General features: G+C 46.6%; 8 protein-coding genes across 8 annotated transcripts; 6 read left to right on the top strand and 2 right to left on the bottom strand.

The window, feature by feature from the left end:
• Positions 1-2,081: 2,081 nt before the first annotated feature.
• Positions 2,082-4,386, top strand: BDW43DRAFT_257104 (aminotransferase-like domain-containing protein). Its single transcript, XM_032039884.1, has 9 exons — positions 2,082-2,295; positions 2,348-2,508; positions 2,579-2,615; positions 2,688-2,719; positions 2,782-2,824; positions 2,878-3,045; positions 3,102-3,178; positions 3,225-4,049; positions 4,117-4,386. The coding sequence occupies exons 2-9, from the start codon at positions 2,362-2,364 to the stop codon at positions 4,372-4,374; spliced, it is 1,587 nt and encodes a 528-aa protein (XP_031894018.1). The 5' UTR covers positions 2,082-2,295; positions 2,348-2,361; the 3' UTR covers positions 4,375-4,386.
• Positions 4,387-5,795: 1,409 nt separating this feature from the next.
• Positions 5,796-6,067, top strand: BDW43DRAFT_294806 (uncharacterized protein). Its single transcript, XM_032043993.1, has one exon. The coding sequence runs from the start codon at positions 5,824-5,826 to the stop codon at positions 6,028-6,030; it is 207 nt and encodes a 68-aa protein (XP_031894017.1). The 5' UTR covers positions 5,796-5,823; the 3' UTR covers positions 6,031-6,067.
• Positions 6,068-6,899: 832 nt separating this feature from the next.
• On the top strand, positions 6,900-9,713 carry BDW43DRAFT_304828 (putative serine/threonine protein kinase; the record flags this gene model as incomplete). The annotated part of the gene is made up of 4 exons (XM_032045675.1): positions 6,900-7,346; positions 7,447-7,561; positions 7,618-7,787; positions 7,839-9,713. The coding sequence occupies 4 exons, from the start codon at positions 6,900-6,902 to the stop codon at positions 9,711-9,713; spliced, it is 2,607 nt and encodes an 868-aa protein (XP_031894016.1).
• A 2,061-nt stretch (positions 9,714-11,774) lies between these two features.
• On the top strand, positions 11,775-13,042 carry BDW43DRAFT_324163 (uncharacterized protein; the record flags this gene model as incomplete). The annotated part of the gene is made up of 2 exons (XM_032049900.1): positions 11,775-11,942; positions 11,993-13,042. 2 exons carry the CDS (start codon positions 11,775-11,777, stop codon positions 13,040-13,042), a joined length of 1,218 nt encoding a protein of 405 aa, XP_031894015.1.
• A 554-nt stretch (positions 13,043-13,596) lies between these two features.
• BDW43DRAFT_294797 (uncharacterized protein) lies at positions 13,597-14,181 on the bottom strand. Its single transcript, XM_032043992.1, has one exon. The coding sequence runs from the start codon at positions 14,126-14,128 to the stop codon at positions 13,829-13,831; it is 300 nt and encodes a 99-aa protein (XP_031894014.1). The 5' UTR covers positions 14,129-14,181; the 3' UTR covers positions 13,597-13,828.
• Positions 14,182-14,923: 742 nt separating this feature from the next.
• BDW43DRAFT_317088 (uncharacterized protein) lies at positions 14,924-15,509 on the top strand (the record flags this gene model as incomplete). Its single annotated transcript, XM_032048457.1, has 2 exons — positions 14,924-15,194; positions 15,250-15,509. The coding sequence occupies 2 exons, from the start codon at positions 14,924-14,926 to the stop codon at positions 15,507-15,509; spliced, it is 531 nt and encodes a 176-aa protein (XP_031894013.1).
• A 2,301-nt stretch (positions 15,510-17,810) lies between these two features.
• Positions 17,811-19,378, top strand: BDW43DRAFT_324161 (uncharacterized protein; the record flags this gene model as incomplete). The annotated part of the gene is made up of 3 exons (XM_032049899.1): positions 17,811-18,074; positions 18,128-18,389; positions 18,457-19,378. 3 exons carry the CDS (start codon positions 17,811-17,813, stop codon positions 19,239-19,241), a joined length of 1,311 nt encoding a protein of 436 aa, XP_031894012.1. The 3' UTR covers positions 19,242-19,378.
• Positions 19,379-21,043: 1,665 nt separating this feature from the next.
• On the bottom strand, positions 21,044-21,631 carry BDW43DRAFT_294794 (uncharacterized protein). The gene is made up of 2 exons (XM_032043991.1): positions 21,296-21,631; positions 21,044-21,234 (listed from the first exon to the last, which is right to left on the bottom strand). The coding sequence occupies exons 1-2, from the start codon at positions 21,511-21,513 to the stop codon at positions 21,111-21,113; spliced, it is 342 nt and encodes a 113-aa protein (XP_031894011.1). The 5' UTR covers positions 21,514-21,631; the 3' UTR covers positions 21,044-21,110.
• Between the last annotated feature and the right edge of the window lie 288 nt (positions 21,632-21,919).

The raw sequence follows: 21,919 nt of genomic DNA, 5'->3' as shown, positions 1-21,919 counted from the left end.
GTTGTGGTGTTGATGATTGGAGATGGTAGATACTAGATGAGAATGACCTCGATCTTTACAACAACGGTGGTTAGGTTCTGGGAATTAATAGGGAGGAATCTCCATGGCGAATGCTCTGTTTTATAACCTGAGACTGGCTTGTCAAGTCGTTGTTTGTTATATATTATTGCTTTCTTGTGGTCGAATGACCTGTCGTTGACGTGTAATTCCTACTATGACTATTATATCAATCTTGAAAGTTTATCAAGGGGGTATAAACACGTATAGACAGGGTGGTTTCCAGGCTAAGCTAAGTCTACAGTACGCTGAGTCTAGCAGAAGGAATTGCTCCATACGTGTAGATCCTGGAGTTTAAGCGAAGATACTTCACGTGTTAATAGTTTGGCCAAATCATCATGGATTGGCGCAGGTCTTCTCGAACTAGAATGTCAAGGCATTTAAGTACTTATATATTGGTGCCACTTACCAACCCTGAGCGGGTACGGGAGGCCTATAGCGGCCACTCCGCAACAACGGTTCTCCTCGTTGTGTCCATTTACCGTTTTCTCAACCGCTTCCCTTATTAGATTGCTATAGAATCGCTTATTTACTTTTTTGATCCTTGTACGTGACTATGCCTTGTCCAACAATTGATCTTGAGCCGTACAAGACTGAGATTACCGCTTTATACCGAAGAAATGAGCCAGTGACTGCAATTCAAGATTATTTAAAGAAGTCTCTTATGATTTCAGGGAAAGATGGTATTTAAAAGGAGACAAGACATAAATTGAGCAATATCTTGCCTAAATAGACACAGGAAGAAGATATTCTCAGGGGTTAAAACCCCCACACGCTTGCTAAGGCGCTAGCTATACACCAGCTATACACCATATCTTTAACAAAGTCATTTAACCTCCTGCTCAGCAAGCATATACTTGAATCATGTCTTTAAGAATAGGGTTTACTGCGTCAGAAACATGCAGTCAGTATTAATCCTCTTATACGTGTACTAACATATTTTCTTTTTCAGGGCTTTCTAAGTATTTGTTACGGGAGGAATAGATTGTTCTGATCTAAGCGTGCCTATTAAACAAGGAGAAATATATTGTACGAAAAATTTGTGTGGTAAAGGCTTGGCAGCGATACCTCAGGCAGAGCCTTCCATGATATAGGGCTGTCGGTAAGTCAGTCCTATAACAGTATTGTACTGAAACAAGTCGACTTCGTACATTAACTGAATATATAGTCTGTGATACAATATCTTCTGAAATAGTTGATTTAACATCTTCTCCTTCTCGTCCGGATACTGGTTGTTTGTCCCAGCATTGTTGTACATCATCAGCAGTACTAGCACCTGTCTCTCTAGTCGTACAGGATTTGTGTACGACACCTGAGCAAGACTTGCACCTCTACGTGGTGCTTAGGACTAGTAGCCAAATTGGTGGTGAAACTAAGCAAGTCTATGATCATCAGTTCTGCTGGCAGAAATTGATAAGATCCTGTTGTTGCGGAGTGGCCGCTATAGGCCTCCGTACACGGGGTAAGCCCCTGAATAGATCATGGAATGCAATATCCCTTGGCCAGCAAACGGTAAAGACACCATACCAAAATATATCCGCAAGATAGGTTGTATCAATAACAAGAATCAAAGGATCCTAGACAAACCAGCAAGGGGCTTTTGAGAATAGCCGTGGATAACCATAAATTGAGAAGTGTCACCGGATATGTCAGGTATTTGGGGCGTGCTCTCGTGACACAGGGTGAATTAGTAACAAGATTGAATGGATATCCGATCCCGGCGATAACCTGGTCTATGCGCGCGGAACTGTACCCGGATTACAGAACGGTACACTGGTGACTGAGGGGTTTGGCTGTCCGGGTGGAATCCGGTGTGTATTGTGCCACAGAGCGTATTACCATACCTTGACTTATCAATCCCCGCGCCCACGCCCGCGCCCTACAGATGACTTTTTAGGTTGCATTAAGCATCCCGCCGAGCCATTCAGATCCTCGCAACTCCCCCTCCATTAGATAACAGAAACCCGGATAATGGCAATAATGCGGAGATTATATAGCTCATCTCTGGGTGAGACAATCCAAAAGGATTTTGGCGTTATCGCTGTTTTGCAATGGATACGTGTGAGCGGAAACCGGTCCGCTCGGCGTTCCAAGCGGAGATGACAAAAAGGCGCTTATCGGTGTGCGACCATTATCTTTCTCCTCCCCCTCTGATTCATACCTACTTGTACACCCGCTCTCCCCAACAATCGTTACATTCCAATCATTTTACATATTGAGCTTCAACAAAGTGAACCAGTACGCCAGTCAATTAGAGCTAGTTTCTATCATACTGTATTTACTCAATCAGAGACAATAGAGAGAATGAGTCCCCCGGCTGCTTTGGATAATGTGAATGGCTCTGCCCCGGCCCCTTTGACTGTGGAGAGCATTCCTGCCCTGAGAGCCAAGAGCGCACCAATGCCCACCGGTGTTGCACCTGCGACGAGTAGTGATGTGTTCAAAAGCCAGGTAAGCTCTTGTGTGCTAGAATTTGCCAGCTGAGGTTTTGAACAATAGCTGATCAAAGCATCCGCGATAGGCATGTTATACTAAGCCCAAGGCTAAACGATGGGATCGTAAGTCGCTCGATTACTCGTCGCTGAAGCGACATTTCTCTCCGGCACGAAACAGCGGTTAATCGATCCTAGATATTCTCTCTACAGAAGCCAAATCTCGGAAGGTGTGTGCGACGGAGGTGCTGAAGCGGGTTGGAGTGGAGGCTAAATTGCTTCATGCTACTAGGTATCCACTTTGAAGGGTGCTGCAAAATACTTGAAAAACCCAGGTAATAATTGGCGGACTTGCAACCTATACCCCCTACTAACAGTTCTGCGCTAGGCCTCATCTCCCTCGGCGGTGGACTGCCATCTCCGGAATATTTCCCTTTCGAAGAGCTCAATGTCAAGGTCCCAACGCCACCAGGATTCACGCCCGAAGCTACCCGTGAATCCGGAACTGTTCTGCACACCGGAAAGAGCGATATTAGTGAGGGGAAGGGTCTGTATGGTTAGTAAACCCTCAACTATTGTTTAAAACCGGCCCTTGGCACTAATATTGTGAAGATCTTGAGATTGCTCTTAACTATGGCCAGGCCATGGGTGCTCCCCAACTGCTTAGATTTGTTACTGAACACACTGAGGTATATTGAGTGATCCGAAATATCAGAAAAACGCTAATAGGAACAGCTTATTCACAACCCCCCGTATTCGGACTGGCAATGTTGCCTGAACTGCGGTAGTACTTTTGGATGGGACGTGGCGCTCAGACTCTTTTGCGAGCGAGGCGATTATATCATGATGGAAGAATATACCTTCTCCAGCGCACAAGAGGCCGCGCTCCCACTGGGTTTGAAAGTTGCGCCTATTAGGATGGACGAGGAGGGCCTCTTGCCCGAGTCCCTGGACGAAGTCCTAAGCAACTGGGATGAAGCCGCTCGGGGTGCCCGAAAGCCTTTCGTTCTTTACACTATCCCTACAGGACAAAATCCCACCGGAGCTACCCAGCAAATCGAGAGACGCAAGGCAATCTACAAGGTCGCCCAGAAGCACGATGTTTACATTGTGGAAGACGAACCATACTACTTCCTGCAGATGCAGCCATACACTGGCGCGGATAGTGAGCCTGTTCCGCCGCCCGCCAACCACGACGAGTTCATCAAATCTCTTATCCCATCCTATCTGAGCCTTGACTCAGATGGCCGTGTCCTACGACTGGAATCATTCTCCAAGGTTCTTGCTCCTGGTTCCCGGACCGGCTGGGCTGTTGGGTCCGAGCAGATCATTGAACGATTCACCAGAACATGCGAGACTACCTCTCAGAACCCAAGTGGTGTCTCGCAGCTGATGCTTTACAAGCTGTTGGATGAGCATTGGGGTCACTCTGGATACCTAGACTGGCTGATCAAGCTGCGTATGTCATACACAGCTCGTAGGGATTCTATAGTGCACGCCTGTGAGAAGTATCTCCCTCACGAAATTGCCCATTGGAACCCCCCTGCAGCGGGGATGTTTGTAAGTTGAATTATTCCCACCGCCCAACGGTCTCTCGTTGTACGGCAAAATCACTAATGGGGAACAGCACTGGGTTGAAGTCGACTGGCGGAAACACCCTGGACTTTCATCTGGCAAGACGCGCGAAATTATTGAAGAGGAAGTCTTCCAGGCTGCAGTCAACAACGGTGTTCTGATCTCCCGTGGTAGCTGGTTCAAGGCCCAAGGCGCCAGCGAAGAAAAGCTGTTCTTCCGCGCTACATTTGCCGCCGCTAGCTCCGACAATATTGCTGAAGCCATTTCTCGATTCGGCACAACGTTGAGGCAAGAGTTTGGCTTGAACTAAATCAGCAGTCCAAGATACGCTCATTAGTCTGTCATGAAAATTATATAGAGGAATTGTAGATAGTAATTGCTGCGCAATACATATTTATATGTCGCTGATTGTGTTGCCCAATAATTTAAAAAGATCGATAGCAGTAATGAGCATATTTTGCTATCCTTTCCGGATGAAATCCCTACCGAGAGAGCCACGGAATATTTGGAGTGCGGGCCCGAGATTACGAGCCGTGAAACTACCAACTGTGGATTGTAGATCGCTATGAAAGGAAGAGACACGGCGAAAATAATGTTCCGCCGGAGATCGGCAGTAACGTGATACATCTGGAACTTTAATGGAACGTTTCCTGACCCAATCCTCCAGATTTCCTTCTGTGTCAGAGATCCAACCATTGATCGATATTTTCGGATGGTGGTCCTGCCATAATGTTTCATTTTGGTCCTTCAATACTCTTGGTATGATTTCATTAAATTGAGCTTCTTCTCCTTTGTCCTTTCTATTCTCATCCCTTTGAGCACGTACGTTGGACATGGAATAAAACAGTAGTTACTAAGCTTTGGGGGTACACTGTACTCCTGATCAATTGTCTGGTAAGTCTGCTGGGAAATTTTTGGCAATGTTTTCCACCGCGCTTTTGATTATTGTCTATGCTTGGTCAATGGGCCTGTTTTCTTGCATATCTGGGGTTCATTTCAGCGCAAGGTAGCTGTTCCATTGGGAGAGGGGATATTGGGAATACTTTCTTCCTATCCACATGATGCATGTTTTACCATTACTAGTTGTAGTTTGGTTCCAAGTTGTCTGTTTTAATATAGATGCTGAGACTAGTCCCCGATGTTCCCATGCTAATACTAGGGATACTATTTAGTCGTTGAATATTGCCCCTGTGCTCGAGTACTGATCTGATATCAACCCTGCTGAATTCTGCGAATCATATCTTGGGGTTCTTTGATCGATTGAGTGAAGTACTTACTAATTGGTGTGAATTATATTTTCTCTCCACGTAACAGTTGATTGGAAGGGATCGCCTCTTCAAGTTAATACACTGCAAACCAGAAGAGTGACCAAGAGTGAATTAATTTAACAGCATCTTTGTTTTCCACGCTAATCGTTAGCGCCCGCCCTTAGCGCGGCTGGGATTATCTTCGCTTGCTGTGCCAATCCTGCCATAAAAGCATTGGCATCTCCATTCTGTTGATCTGGACAACAGATTCTCGTCTCAATTAACAGGCTCCCCACAGGAGCTTTTCAGCTGTGGAAGGAGTGAGTGTCTCGCTGGTCCTCGGTAGCCTCATTAAATCAAGTAGACGTGTCCCAAAATCCCTTTTGGACGTTCACCCGTCGTTGATGTATTAGAGCAGATGCTGCGTGGCATTGAGCTCGGGATCATCTCATAGCAATCCTTCTACATCTTAGAAAGAATTGGTATTTTACTAAGAGCGCAGGTCAGTATGCATGTTTTCGCTTTTTTTCACCTTCTCTCCTGTGTTTTGGTTTTGTTTTTCTCTCCCTCCTATTTCCCCTCCTTCCTATTTCTTCACTGCCCGCCATATAGCCTGGAATCTAAGGCGCGCGTCTCCTCATCCACACTCCTGTTTATTCTTCCCACGGTACCGACCTTGGTCGGAAGACCGCAAGGATGGTTGGTTCGAAGGTTGTTGAGGATCGAAAAAGCGCCTGCGGGTTTGACTATCTTCTGACCGGTATGACCTGTTGTGTACTGACTTTTGCATGAATGCAGACCCAGAGTCTACCCAGAACGTTCGGCGCGCTGTGGCTTCGGAGGCCTACATGCGCCCAAGGAGAAGGAGACACAGGACGACTTCGAGCAGAGGTCCGTAAAGCCGGTTGATCTCGCACCTAGTAACAATCTCTCGTCAAGAGAAGCCTTTCCTTGTGACCAACTTCCCTGGAGTGAATCAATCGCTGCCAACGAAGCATTAAATGCTCGCTGCCCGAAAACCTTTCACGCGCCTATCGTAAAGCCACTCAAGAGCGCATCGCGAAAGACCAGTAAGTCTCTTAGCCTGACATCAGCAATCAAGAGTTTGTTCAGTCACGGGAGAAAGAAGTCTGAGAGCAAAGGCACCGACGATTTCTGGGAAAGGTATTGCCTATCCTACAGTGAAAGACCACCGTATCATACTCCGTATTTCTCGAATCCCTTTTCTCCAGCGCGCCTGAAGAAGCGAAAGCCGCGTTCTGCGAGCGATCCTTTACATAAAAGAATAGGCAACGTTGGGCAGAGGTGGTATTCCCGATCGGGCGAAAGTGAAGTACCAATCTGGCAGTCTTCGCAGTTTCCCTCACCTTTCCCTCAAACTTCCTGCACCACCGACTACTTTTCTCTTCCCCCACACGAAGATCTCATCGATACAACAGCGCCGATTCAGAGACTGAATTCTCGAGGTCTCGCTGAAGAGCAAGCTGTCAAAAGCCAAGACTCTTTACTCCCACCGACGCCGGAACCCTTAAAGTACTGCGAGCTGAGTGAAAACAAGGCAGTCTTCCCTAAACTTGAAGAGTCCACCATGGATCCTACCCGTGTCTCTAAACTTTTGGACCCGACGTCCGCCATGGCTGCCATCACGAAGCACAAAGCTGAGGCCATCAAGCTTGCACGAGAGCAGGGCTCCGCGGTCAAGGAGATGTGTCGCAGAGCGAAAACCGATACTCCACCATATGAATTCGAGGAGCTTATTGGCAAAGGCGCCTATGGCCGCGTGTACAAGGGCCACCAACTCCCTACCCAAAAGGTAGTTGCCATCAAGGTCATGGATATCGATTCAGTGGACTACAAGTCCGTTCGGGATTTCAGGGACGAGTCCATAAAGGATTTCATTCACGAGACGAAGGTCATGAAGCAGGTTAAGGATGCGGGAGCTAAAAACATCAACGAAATTATTGAGGCCATCTCCATCCACTCGCAGCTGTGGTTGGTCTGTGAGTATTGCCCTGGTGGGAGTGTTAGGACATTGGTGAGTCTGCACTTGTTACCCACTTCAACCCATTATGCTTTTTTATATCTTTTGCGCTTTAGAGTATTCTGCGTATTACTTCCAAAGCTGATAAGTTTAGATGAGAGCGACGGGTGACCAATTGGATGAGAAGTTCCTCATCCCTGTAGCTCGTGAACTCGCTGCTGGTTTGCGTGCAATCCATGATGCAGGTATCATTCATCGAGATATCAAAGGTGGGATTCGTCCTCGAGTAGCAGAGAATCAAATAGGTGCTAATACCTTGGCGAAGCGGCCAATGTTCTGATCCACGAAGAAGGACGGTTGCAAATCTGTGACTTTGGTGTAGCTGGAGTTTTGCAGTCCCAGTTAGACAAACGATCGACCTGGATTGGCACACCCCATTGGATGCCACCTGAAATGTTCTCAGCCCGTGGTGAAGAGCATAAATATGGCAGCGAGGTTCGATCTCTAAGTGTCCGTCATAGTATAATACATAGCTAACCGGAACAGATCGATGTATGGGCATATGGTTGCACGCTGTTCGAATTTGCAACGGGCAACCCCCCTAATTCGAACTTGCGAGAGCGAATGCAGATAGGAAGACAGCTAAACCGCATCGCACCTAAATTGGAAAATGCAAAATATAGTGATGGTCTCAAGGATATCGTGTCTTGTGTGTTGGAATCAAACCCGTCTACTCGGCCAACGATGGCAGACGTACAATCGCACGCGTACATTGCGGACACTGAGGCGACCTATCCAACATCGTCCTTGAGTGAGCTAGTGCGGATTTATTATCAGTGGTCGCAGAGGGGAGGGCAGCGAATCTCATTATTCCACCCTGGAGGTGCGGCGGCCGCAGAGATGCCCGGCACGACTATGGATTCTGATAGTGACTGGAATTTCAGTACCACAGATGGGTTTGAGCGCAGGTTCTCCGTCATTGATCTCGACCAGATAGCTGCGTCTTTGGCTGAAATGGAGGATGAAATTGAGGTGCAACCTGCCCGAAAATCTTTTGACGAACCGGCTGAGACGGTGATGACAAAGGAAGACAAAGTCAATTTTGATGAGCGCGTCCGACGAGGTGCTGAGGCTATGGAGGGCCTCTTCAATGAAGAAAAGCCAAGTTATAAGTACGAGACGAAGAATGATTTTGTCCCGTTTGAGGAGAAGCAACCAATCTCGGACCTACCTCTTCGCACTGAAACTGATCGCTCTTCGGTCACTTCAACATTCATTGATATTGACATCGGTTCATTTGATTCATCGCACTATGCGGCTGGGGCTTCGTCGGCGCAGCCATTCCAACTCGCGGATGCGGATACTATCAAGGCAAATAGATCTAGTGGTCGACAATTCCGCAACCCTAGTGACAGTCGTTCCCGCTCATCGAGCAGTGATGTCAGTAATCGTGAATCACAAGATTTGACTTATCAACCTCCGAGTGGCCCACGGCCTCCTACGATGGATTGGAAGTTCCCGGTTTTCATGCAAGCCCCCCAAGAGGAGGAACCCAAACCCGAAACCTCTCAGGAATCGGTACCCCAGGAGCTGGCACCTGTGGAGCCTGAACCTACAGCAAGGCGTGCAACGATGGACTGGACCTTCCCCGTCATGACGGCTGCCGCAGGTGAAGACCAAGAGAGCCGCGAGAATGATATGGATAACAGCCGTTATGATACTCTAAGGGCACCCCTGATAGACCTTGAGTCTGCCGCAACGATCCGACCTACTAGTATTGGGGAGCCTGGTGATTCTCGACCATCCACGTCAGCATCTTTACACTCTCGGTCTAGTGTGTCTACAAGCTCGGATACTGACTATGACCCTTTCCGATTCGACCGGCCTTCCACTCCACCCGGTGGCGCTTCCCAGCCGCAGCAACTCTTCAAAGACGAATACCCAGAAATCCTAGAGTCCAGTGGGGACAAGGAGTATGACCAGTCATCTGTAGTGTTGGATGGTCCGGGACCAGACGAGGAGGAGAGTCACCCCCCTTGGCAGGATAATTCTGACGTATCCGATTCGGCTCTGCAGTCCGAGCCATTTCCGACTGCTATCCCAACGAAGGAGCTGGACCCCAACCCTCCTTTTACGAGAAGAGATGATTCTCCCATCTCTGAACCGTTGGCCACCGCAAGACGCGATCCACCTACGACTAGTATCCATGAAATGGAGCCTATTCGGTTCCCTGATCTTGTGCCTCCCCGGCTCGAAGTGATGCATGAAGGGGCAGACGAGAGCGATGTAACGGCTGAAATGGACCGATTGCTAGGTGACCTGTTGAATGCACTCTCTGCCACGGGCGAGGCGTTATCCCGGACTCGGATTGGACCGGAACTCAGCAACGGTAAAAGCTCGACTCCCGGGATCTCTGAGTGATTGACCTTAGGTCCATTATCATTGTTTGCAATTCGGGAAATTTTCGCTTCACTGAAATGGAGAGATCTACGACTTATAATTTGTTCATTTGCACACCGGGGGTTCTTTCTGATTATGCCACCATCACTCCCCCTGATTCATTCTGAAGCATTGTAAATCATGAGCATCTCGGTGGTTATTCTAACAGGAGTTTTCAGCAACAGTCTCGACAACAGGCTGTTGACCAAAAGAAGGAGTGGAATATCGAAGATACAACAAGAGATAAGAAGGAAATAGTAATAAATGAAATAATTTATTGAGACACAGTTGCTCAAGTCCAGCGAACATCATCTCCGTCCGATCCCGTAAGCCTAAACTTGGCAGATAATCCCAAATGATCTGTAATCCACATCTCCTCCCCTTCTTCACTGCCACTCCTAGTATCACTCCGTTTTGGGATGCTCAACCCAAGCCATTTCCCTGCCTCAATCCTCTCCAACTGATTCACCTCCAGCCCACCACAGAATAGAACTTTATCCATGCGCGAATATCCAAACTTTTCCCTCTTCCTGTTCGGAATCTGTTGTCCCCACGTAATACTCTCTCCGTCCCATCATCCTCGCCCAGAACCAAGAAGGCATCGCTCAACCCACACACAACCGGCGCGACAAGATCCTCAGGGGTAAATCCATTAAGATTCCCTGTTAAGACCGCCGCCGACGGACTCGGCAGCCCGTTCTCATTCTCGTTTTCCCATTCTCCCCTGAATCAGCCTCAAACCCAGACCCACGCATAAACCGTGCCGCAAGCCGAAGCTGCCTCGGCCAAATCGGTGGGTCAGAACGCAGACTCTCAAGATGCCTATTGTAAAGCCGAGTATTCCCATAAGTGGTGTGTACATCGTACCGTTTATCGATTAATGCCGTCGTCACGTAGCCGCCTCATCGCCAATGCGTATTCGATACATGACCTGTGATGAAGAAATGGTCCTGGATCCATTTTGTCTCTTATTTTGTCTGTCGGATAAGGAGTAGATCGTTGGGGACCATTCCTTGGAAGAAGGTTATGTTTATTAGGTTCTTGCCAGTGTTACTGTTGTGATTGATACCTTTGGTGTTATATTTGGGGAGTGATAGGCGTTTGAAGAGATAGGTGAAGGCGACTTGGGTGCGTTGTTGTTTGGCAGGTTGTTGGAAGTGGATGTTCCAGGTTGTTAGGGTAAGGGATTTGAGGGGTGGTGATAGTGACCATGTTGATGCATAATTGAGGGTTGTTTGGATCAGGGTCCATTGTTGGGTGGGTGCGTTGTGGGTGTAGTAGGGTTTGGGGGTTTTGGGATGTCCAGGATGAGGGTTTGCATTCTGAGGCTGGTGAGGATGGGGGCTTTAAGCTGAGATAGGGGGGCATGGGGAGGTTTAAGTTGAATGGCGAGGAATGGAGTGTTTATGTTGCGTGAATGGAGTTTGAATGTAAGGAATTCAATTTACATTGCTAGTCCATAAAAATCGCCCGGACACTGCCGCTGGGTATCTACTGCTAGGTACCTCAAAGATATCCTAATGTATATACAACATTTTATAATAATGTGTTGCAAATAGTCGCGTGTGGGGTTCTGTGAATATCATACAGCTATCCAATCAGATTATGAGGATCTGCATGAGATTTTGGTGCTGATGCCGATCAATATGGTATGTAGAGAGTTTGAAACGGTGCATATTTCATTGTGGCGGCGATAAAGAAGGGGCACTCTTTTATTTTAGAGGATATATTTAGGGTTGGTCTGACTCTTCATTTTCGTATTTCTTTATTTAATGTTATCTCTAGGGTTCTAACAGTTCCCTATATGCAGTGCTGTATGGACTGGTTCACTACTCTATTAAGTCACTACTCTGGATATCACGATCTCATAATGCCATGGTTGCCGCGGCATCAAGACACGTACACTTGACAGATTTAGTTCTCACGTCACGTCACGTCATTTTCTCGACGGCAACACGCTCTTTTTCTTTGCTGTGATCAGAGATGTGACCTTCCTCCCTTTGTCCTCATTGTCCATCTCGGATCCTCCAACCTGTAGCCAAGATGGCTTCTATCGCCAGCCGGATGTCGCTCTTTGAGCCCCCGTCAGTGCCTAGATCATCTCAGCAGTGGAAAATCGCTCTGAAGAATATCAAAGCTCTGTATATTCAGCGTCAGTACAAACAGTGCGCTGCCCAGGCCACAGAATTGATTGGGCAAGCGAGGGAGCCAGTGCGTACAAATGGCTCCTCCCGTTAGAACATAGAACTAACAGTGAGCAGTTCCATCCCGTCTATATGACATACCTTTACTTCTACAGCGCTGTCAGCTATGAGGAGATGGGGCGGGCCGCTCATAAGTACTCCAGAACCAAGATCCCACTGCTCCAATGTGCGTTGGATCATTTCAGCACCTGTGGCACCATACTGCCCTCTCCTATTCCTCTCTCGAGCCGACCTTCGGAAGAATCGAATTTCCCCTCACTGGGAGAATGCTCCTCTGAATTCACGGACAGTCCTTCAACCGTATCCAGCCTTGTCACGAGCATTACAGATATCATTGACAAAACTATACAGTGGCAGGACGATGACCCGTTTATCTCAGACTATGGCTCCTGCGGGGACACAGACATTGATGCTACGAGAGCACTCTCTGACGCGGAAACGAACTTTGTACTTATTCCACCTCCCTTGAGAGTGAACAGGCCTTCTGAGAAGCTGCCCCAACACATGACGCTAGCCTGTGATACCGGTCAAGTTACAACTCATGGCGAGAGACTCGCAAGGACTCACCTGCCTCCCCCTCTTCCGATTAAGGTCGTTCCCCGTGGAGCCACCAGCGAGCACAATAGACGGATAGATGCACAGCTGAACAATAGAGATTCCCGACTGTGCACGGATAGCTTGCTCATTGACTTCACTAAGAAACTCACACCTGCAAACCCGCAATACACAGATTACATCAGGAGCTACAATAGCAGCATCCGATTCCTGCGGTCTCAAATCGACAGCAGTATTAGTTTAATACACGCGCTGATTGATGAGATTGAGGAGAAGCAGCATGCGCGCCAAATGGCGAAGACGATCAAGCGATCGGCATCTTTTTGGAGTTTTAGCCCAATCAAAGATGGCGAAGCACTTGATGAAAAGAAGGTGAATATTCCCAGACGATCGCCGACCAAAGAGACGAAGCAGCAGCGCATTGAGCGACTGCGGGCTGAAGGGTGGAAGACGGTAGGACTGCGCTCTGCGATAAGAGGATGGAAAGGAGAAGAATACTACAAGGCCTATTGCAGTTCTGTTTTGGACGAGCTGTATCTAGGGGAGTCATGATTTTGGGGATGACTAGTATGACGGTTCATACTATCCTATCATACGGTGATTGGTACTATTTAGGTTTTCTATGTATGAGTACTCCGTATTATCGGCGGCTGTGTTCGAGTACTTCCTTTTCTTTATGTTAACTTCACATTTTGGTCCCCAAACTTCATGTTCATTGATTCAGTCTCGCAGTGGGTCATCCAGCATGCTTCTTCCCCGATAGGGCTTAACTATATCAAGCATAACCGAACTGAAAATAAAAATTCAGATCCGATGGAGTGCAGATCGGGTACATTTACTAAATCGAAATCATTTCTCTACTCTCGCCCCCTTCTGACCTAGAGCTCTCCGGCTGATGGTCCTAAGGTTTAGCGCCCTGGTAGCTGGTAATTTAATCTATAAGATATTGGCTCCTCTATCAGTCTAATATTTGGCGTTACCTATCACAACATACACCACCTCTACCAGAAACCATGCGGTTGAAAAGACTCACTACCGCCGGCCTGGTGACTAGTGCGGCCTCTGCTATCAAGATTGATATCATTGATACTAGTAGGTTACTTTTTACTTAGTTGGTCTAATTTCACTGGGGGCAATCAATATCAACCTCACTCTGGAATCAATTGAAGATGCCGCATCAACAATAACCTTCACCCTCATGTCCAACTACACCTCCAACCATACTGGCAAAGTTCTGGGCATATTGGACTTTGAATCCCCCAGCGAGGGCTCCGTCCTGTATTCTCCTTTAACTCAGTATTGGTCCCTGACAGGCGGGCCTCTTCAGGAAAAAGGTCCTTAGCGGTTCATCAGGTATATCCCCACACTTCGCACAATTCTGAGAGATACCCCCATGAGCCTCGAGCTGATGGTTAATCTCTGCTGTGCTGGATTTCCGGTCTCACTTGGCATATTCCCTTTTGAAATGGTCGTATATTGTAACGTCGAACGTACGCCCAGTGTAGCGAAACCAATCCTCAACCGCGTTGTGGAAACGTGTTTTGCCAGCTGGCTGACGTCAACTGGTTGGCACACGCCTTCCATCCGCAAGATCCTTCGCTCTACCAAGGCACACAAGTCGGGAAATATTTGCTTCATATGTGAGAGGGGTTGAAGGACGGGCCATAATTATTAACATAATAACACACGGCACATGATACAGCTCAAGCGCGATGGTTAAATTATGTTTTCCAATTCTAATACCCAATGGCGTCTATCACGAGAGCGACTGGTAGGCGCTTCCAACCTGTTGATGGTCATACACTGACTAGCGTTCTTAGCAAGCATGACAAATGCATTGGCGGCATCCTCGACTTCGGGCTGTGTACAGTGTTAAATTATGGACCGACTGCTGCAGCAGTTGCACACTCAGGATAGAATACACCACTTTGCCACAGAAAAAATCGGCCAAGTTGTCTATATTGAAAGATGGTTTCAAGTTGACCGCCAAATCACTCATTGCGCCAGAAACATAAAGAACGTACACGAAGTACAATACAACTATTACATCCCATGTCGGGAATGTCCATTTTTGTGGCAAGGGGTGTAGGTCACAGCCTTCTATCCGTATACAGTAGTGATGGATCCCAAGGGCAGAGTAAATATAATCTGACCGCTCCCCTTCACGGCACGTTTCCCTCCACCGTCCGGCACCAGCATTGAATACTAAGATGACAAGATCCAGCCATCATTCGCCATTTTGCCTCCTCGCTTACCCTCGAACGGGCTCAAATCTTCTTGTTAAGACCCTGAGCCTCGACGCCCAGCCTGACTTTGCCTTCTACAACGATGGCGGTTAATATTTTGCGCTGTTCAACCATCTCTGCTACGACATGGGCGTTGTAGTATATTGACGACCTAACAAGTGGCCAACGCACGAAGAAAACTGCATGCATGCACGGTTGTGTTCGAGCATTGACTCAGTACATCCACAATGCAGAGAACCAAGACAAGAAGACGTTCTTCAAAGAACACACGCATATCCTCACCAATCCTGTTGCACAGACCAGATTCGTTTTCGGGAGAGGCAGTATAAAGGAGTCGCTTCCGTCACCGCAATGCGAGGAAGATCAATCGCGGTACAATGAGACCCTCCTCCCAGACAGCTTGCTCAGTACACTAAAACCGACGTTCTTGATCCGTTACCCTGCGCTTGCTTTCCATCGTACTATCGTGCTGCACGCAAAGCCGATGGTGACCAGTATCTCCACTCTGAGCAGGGAAAACGCATGTGTCGGAACATTATGACGCTGCGTTGGAGCCGCAACTGTACGAATTCTACGAAAGAGACTTCAATGCGACTGATAATTCGGTCGAGACAGAGACCATGTTTCCCCTTGTCTTAGATGCAGATGATATTATGACCAAGCCGGCGGTGGTAGCCCGGTTCTGCGACATTTTGTGCTTAGATACGACTCAACTGCGGTATCAGTGGGACACGGACAAGGAAACACGACGACCGGGGATTATGGCATTCTGATCGACAATCGATGGGTCTACTGGGATTGACGCCTCTAAGGCCACCAGGGAGAGCGTCGACCTGGATGAAAGTGCGAGGCAGTGGGTAGAGGAGTTTGGGGAGGGTCCCGGGAGGATGATTGAGATATATGTGCGGGAGGCAATGCCTGACTATGAGTTTCTCATGGAAAGAAGGTTGAGAGTATAGGATGCAACACCCTGTGAAGCAGTGCATGTACGTACATCAGTGTAGGGCACAGCATATGCCCTATTTAAGTGAAAGGAATAGGACTTCAGCTACGTGAATGCTGCCAGATAAGAAGCTAAAAAAGAATGCTTAGATGTCCACGCCAATGAATTGATCATCACTGATTGCCAAATATACTAATGCCCTGAAATAGCTAGTTGTACTTGGGTATTTTATTCAGTTCGGTTGCTACTATATCCCTGGCAGGTGTTGATTGATTGTAATACACATCCGGGTCCATACCCTCGATCATCTCCACTTTCCAAGCTCCATTGAGCGTATTTTGTTATGCGGGATGCTAGAGACGAAACCATACCAGTAGCCTAGAGCTTCTTTCTCTAAGAGATCCTTAGGAGAGAGCCTTATCAGATCTGCTACGCGTCTTTACTTCTCCAGCTTATAAATAACAGATTCGGGGAGATATCCATTATTATCGATATCTATACAAGACGGGCGAGCTGCTTATTTATTTCTTTTATATTGTTTGTGTTAAAGAACTCTTCACAAGCAGCGTTAAAGGCTCTTTTTTTTTTATTTTGTCTTTACACAGCGCAGGCTAGCCTCCGCCTTAGTCTAAAGTTCTCTAATCTTTATATTTACTGTATATCCTTACACGATCCATAAAGCTCTTTCGCTTCCGTAATTAAAGAATCTCGTAGTTCTTTAAGACGAATTATTTCTGAATAAGAAGAGATTAAAGCTCTTTATGTAGAAGCAAGATCGTTAAAATAAGCCAGTGCACGAGAATCGATATAATAACTGAGAATATTTATTAATATATTCTCTGAAGGTATCCCAAGAAATACCGTTTAGTTATGGCACTGGACTCGCTAGTTTGTATACTCCTGGAAGACACCGGTATAAGTACATTCTATAACTTACTAGAGCAATAGGAGTGATATAATATCTAGAAGTTGGATAAATTAATAGCTATTCAGCAATGCCTAGATAGAAATATAAAATAAAAGGCAGCTGGAATAACTTACTATTGACAGCTTCGCCCGTGCCTTGCCGTAGATAGTACGGTCTTGTAGCCTAAATTATACCAATAGCCAAACTCAAAACATTAGAGATAATATAGGCATATATAATATTTCAGTGACTTTATATCATGCGTCCTAATGCCGTGCCCAGCCAAGATAGGCTATCGATATACTGGATCATTCAATTGATTCTTATAAATTTTGAGACAGTTTAGAGCGTCAAGGAGCAAGTACATAACCAAAGAAAACTTTCTCAATAGAATAAATATTACTCTTAAATATATTATCAAGCATTGTTATAATAATAATAAGTATTATAGTATCGAACACTGGCTCCTTCGCCTCGGATATTAGAAATATTTTACGGTGATCTTATTAGCCTTGGTAACAAGTTTTTCCAGTAGAATATTTACCGCTTGGGTTTATTGTAGTGACCTTTTATATATCTCAGATCAATCTCTATTACCTAACTGTAGTAAAGGGTCTTTAGATCCTTGCTTATTATATCCTAATCCGCTTCCTCGTCTCCCTCGTTATCATTATTACCACGACTCTAGAAATGTGAAATATTGGTCCGCTCCTTTCTATCCACGTATACTAATGTCCCTGACCGACTAGCGGTATAAGCGGAGACAAGGAGGAAGGCTAGCTGCTTAATTTACCTGCTATCGGGATATGGCGCTGTGCCTAGTACCCAGTGATGATGAAACACCAAGTACAAGTCGTCGACGTTCATGACAGGTTTGTCTATCTTTCTTGCCATTATTCTACGGCTCTTCTAGTCTAGTCCTCTATGGGCGGTAACATCCAACCTCCAACTCAGACTACTAGTAGAACCCGATTGGGACGTCATAAGGCCTGGTGTGTAGTGTTTTCTATATCCCCGTCATATAACATGCGTGGATGGCCTGGAAAAGTGCTAATAACACGCCAATGACCGGTGCCGGACCCGTCATATACGATGTAAGTCACTTAACCAACAATTCAAATCAACAAGATGGCTGACATACCCCCAGGCAAAGGAGGCTCGGAAGGTAGCCCTTGCCATGGCTGCCGGCGGGCAAATAAGTTATGCACAAGCCGCAAGGATGGCATGTTCCGCTTTGTCGAGTATTCTGTAGAGAACAGTGTTGGATTTACTAGCCAAAGTGAGGCGGACCTTGAGAGTAATGGTCGATTCAATCCTACAACAGAGGGCCAGAATGGCTATCAACAGTCGCTTCAGCTTTCGCCTTCACAGGCGTCTAGTTCTGTACCAAGATTAAGCCCTATGAGACCTCAATCTCGCGTCTCCCCGCTCGGTAGCGTGTATGAGGCATCTCTTTTTAAATACTTCATGACCTCTCTCCCTCCTTGGGTAGGTAGGTTTTGCAATTTGGCTACTCGTAATTGCTAATCGTCTATCCGTAGTTTGACTATTGCGACCCAAGCCGGCATTTCTTCTCCTACATTGCGAGTTCTGCATCGACTAACCCTATCCTTCTGTATGCTGTTCTAGAAGTAGCTGCCAGACATCAGCGCTCACGCTCAGAGCGTCAGAGGTTAATCGCAGACGAGTACCAACAATACTGCCTTGAGTCGTTAATATCAGCCCTCGATAACTCTGAGAAGACACTAGACGAGTCTCTAGTCGCATCAGCGGTGATACTTCGTCTTCCCGAAGAAACGACAGGTACCTGCCATCTATTGAAAACATATCTCGATTGTTAGCAAAACATAACTAAGTTAATGATACATAGAACCTTCTCCTAGGGAGGTTGTTGAGCCGCATAACCTATCTGCCCGTATCCCCGTGCGCATAAAAGAAGGAAACATCTGCACATCAAGCTTCACGGATGCAGCTTTGATCGTGGTCTTGCAACAAGAAATATTTGTCGCTAACCTGACCCAAAGACCAGTGGGCTCTTTTACCGATCACTGCAATATCGACACATCACTAGGGCCGACATCCGAAGCGATGTGGACATACCGAATTATAGCCCATTCAGCCGATATAACCGACTTCGCATATGGAGACGTCGTCCACAGAACCAAGGACCGTTGGCACGATCTGATGCAGTATGTTCAGGACTGGGAACGCAGCAGACCAAGTTCCTTCATGCCGATATACAGCGAATCAGAAAATCGACCGTCTAGTTACTTCCCCAAGATCTGGTATTGTAATGATTGCCACGTTGCAGCCCGTCTGTATTTGGAGTTATGTCGTATTCTCCTCCTGGCGGCTGATCCCGGTGCGTCTGCACTTCGAATCGGTCGGATTCGTCGTATGCAGGATAACGATGACAGAATACAAGAGTGCGTTCGAGTCATATGTGGGGTCGCTTTGACGAACCCTGAGTTTCATGCGACGCGATCGACTGCTGGCTTGGCTATTGGGTTGTGCGGTGAACTATTTCATGACCCTAGCGAGACCAAGGTTCTCTTGGACTTGCTATCAGCTGCAGAGTTTCATCTGGGATGGCCTTGTCTGAAGCTGAAGGAGGATCTGAGGGCGTTTTGGAGGCTCCCTGTGATTGAATCTTAGTACCGAGATATCAAATACTTGTCGTCCTCCTGATACTCCAATACCGGTCATATCATGCCTTGTGAAGATGATAACGATATCTTATACGGTATGATTACATTACAATAAAATTAGAGCACTTTAGAAATGCATGTAAAGAGGAAAAATCGTGTACTCATGTTTTTTTCTAATTGTGTAGGTAATTCAACCCGCTTGAAGCAGCGATCGCAAGTTGATCCTAGTATGTATTTATCTTCGAACATGCTATCATGGAAGGTCTCCTCAAATGATCTTGCGTTATCTCTTGCTGCTAGCCCCATCTTTGATGAGACTTTCGCGTATGGCGTGCACTGTTGCAGACTCGGCTAAGTCGGATACAAGCCTTGTTTTTTTTGACCTGGTGATAAAAGTTCCGTCGGTTCTATCGCCTTGCATGCAAGTTCGTGTCGGATAACACGGGTGTTATCACTGCCTCTTTCTCGGCTGTAGATGCACTTGTTGACGCAGTTGTTAGCACAGTTGTGTCCTTCGTGCTTGACACCACGCTTCCTGACAAACCTGTCGAGGAATACATGCTGGCTGGCACATCGAAGTTCGTCTTAGCAGCACTGGATGGGGGACATGGAAGTCCACCGTTTTCAAATCATGAATCCTGGTCTTCGGCACAATCAGATATCGCCAAGATATAGATCACAAAGAATACACACCTAATTGCGCCTCCTTCTTTCGAAGCGAGCAATTCGCATGCGAGCACTGGCAACCTAGTTTGGAGTCATGTGAGACCGTGCAGTCCCGGCAGCCATTTTTAAATGCATTCCCACTAGAATTTGTTAGCTCCTAGTGTTCAAAGGGAACAATGGATGTGGGTTCATACTTAGGCTTACACTGCAACTTATATAGTCTCCATTGGCGTATCACAGGTTCAAGTCCAGAAATAATGGAATGCTTCATTTCTAGAGTGGATCGGACAGTATGCGTTCAATTTCAGGTTGGTACCGGGTATGGCCTAGGTTTCTGCGTGTATCCAGTTTGTCAGCTGTGACGTAGATAGTGAAAGTTATCCAGAGTAGCAAGTGAAGGTATTTAAATATCATCTTTGGCTCTAGAAGATTCGTACATGGGGTTAATTTATGGTTGAGTTGAGTATATGCGTTAAAGAGAGGGGGGCATAGGTGTTTTAGATGAGTTCCAAGCACATGGCGACTTAAAATATTTATCTCTTTTCTCAACCTGGTAGACCGAGCATAGTCAGTTCGGCGTCTTTGTGGCAGGTGGGACGGGATTTCCTTCCAATGTGCCGTGTTGGTGTGTCGGGTGTTGTTTGCTTTGTCGAAGTTGTGACATTGGCGTCTTGCTTGTCAGGTGAGAACATCGTAACTAGATAAAAAGGATCTTAGGATGGACATGAAAGGATGGCTCCTACCTGGAGCTTATAAAGGCTTAAGGTGCTTAATCAGTATATTACCAGTAGGGGGACAGAAACAAGGGATGGTAGACCTTAGGTCTCTTTCCGGTAGTTGAGGTCAAACGTTCATTGTATATATACTATGTCAGAAAGGTTGTAAGCATGCATTCCCCAATCGGTCAGAAGTATATTTGCTATAGATTAAGGAATTTAGTGGGGATGAAGGAAAAGTACGGCAGAGATATGTTTTAACGTGTCTATATCCAACATCATGCTTACAGCCATAGATGAGACGTACAACTCTCCTTCAAGCGATGGTCTCTATCGCAGTGATCCCTGTAGTATCCCTCATTGATACTACCGACCAACTATGCTCCACGCCTGGCTGTCGGAGCTTCTGGTGAGACTACGGATTCCGAGTTCACGGTCGACGCTGTGCTGGATGCCACGTTTGAGGTCGTGGTTCCAGTGGCAGCTGTTGATCCCTAATTGAACTTACCCAAAAATGCCTTTTTCGGGACAAACTTGTCACCATCTTTACCCTGACACGCCATAAAAAAATTATCTGTTATTCCATACTCTTTACAGCCATTATCAAAGGCAAATCCCCTAGTATCTGTTAGTCACGAGCGTTGAGGCGTTATGGTGTAGTAGGGCAGGAGCAAAATACCAAAACTTGTGCTCTAAGAACTCCATGTCTGCACTATTGGCATAACAGCGGTTCAAATCCGAGGTGCTATGCTTTCTTCCATACGCACCGTATGAGTTACAATTTGCCTTTACGGTGTTCAGATCCACAATTAATAGACGGTCGCAATGCTCTTTGGGAAAGCTGCCGCGGACAGCAACGGACACCCATAGTAGCAGAAGAATAAGCGACAGCATCATTGGCAATGCAAGTATCTATAGAAAACAGTTGATGAACAAGATTGGTGCGGTTTCAGTTGGGTGTATCTGAATACGTAAGCAGAGTAGGGTTATATCTTTCTCCCTACAAGAGATTGCTGCAGAATACATATGCGGTATCAAAGTACATATGTGCATTTGAAGGGGCGAGTCAGGCTATTTATCTCTCATATCCTTGTGCGGGAAGTATGGATGTAAAGTTCTACAGAAGCTCCTTTGAAGATTTTCATGGGTCTCAAGTATTGCTTACTTTGCTTTCTGATACTCGTAGAACCCTTTCCCGGTTTTGTCAATTGAGACTGATACAAAGAAACACGGGGTCAGTTTGATTTGAAAAAAATAAAGAATGAAGCCGATACTTGGTTCATAGCTATCGATAGGACAGGTC

The sequence above is a fragment of the Aspergillus alliaceus genome, assembly GCF_009176365.1.
Source record: "Aspergillus alliaceus strain CBS 536.65 unplaced genomic scaffold BDW43scaffold_97, whole genome shotgun sequence".
Lineage (NCBI taxonomy): Eukaryota > Fungi > Ascomycota > Eurotiomycetes > Eurotiales > Aspergillaceae > Aspergillus > Aspergillus alliaceus.
Note: the sequence above shows the minus strand (reverse complement) of the source record. Positions and strands in the feature narration are given on the sequence as shown.

Bases quoted from the DNA above. Each gene is read 5' to 3' on its own strand.
- BDW43DRAFT_257104 (XM_032039884.1), top strand. From the start codon at position 2,362: ATGAGTCCCCCGGCTGCTTTGGATAATGTGAATGGCTCTGCCCCGGCC. The intron at 3,046-3,101 runs GTTAGTAAACCC...AATATTGTGAAG, and splicing joins TGAGGGGAAGGGTCTGTATG to ATCTTGAGATTGCTCTTAAC. The intron at 4,050-4,116 runs GTAAGTTGAATT...AATGGGGAACAG, and splicing joins CCCCTGCAGCGGGGATGTTT to CACTGGGTTGAAGTCGACTG.
- BDW43DRAFT_294806 (XM_032043993.1), top strand. From the start codon at position 5,824: ATGTTTTCGCTTTTTTTCACCTTCTCTCCTGTGTTTTGGTTTTGTTTT.
- BDW43DRAFT_294797 (XM_032043992.1), bottom strand. From the start codon at position 14,128: ATGAAGCAAATATTTCCCGACTTGTGTGCCTTGGTAGAGCGAAGGATC.
- BDW43DRAFT_294794 (XM_032043991.1), bottom strand. From the start codon at position 21,513: ATGATGCTGTCGCTTATTCTTCTGCTACTATGGGTGTCCGTTGCTGTC. The intron at 21,235-21,295 runs GTATTTTGCTCC...AACAGATACTAG, and splicing joins TTCTTAGAGCACAAGTTTTG to GGGATTTGCCTTTGATAATG.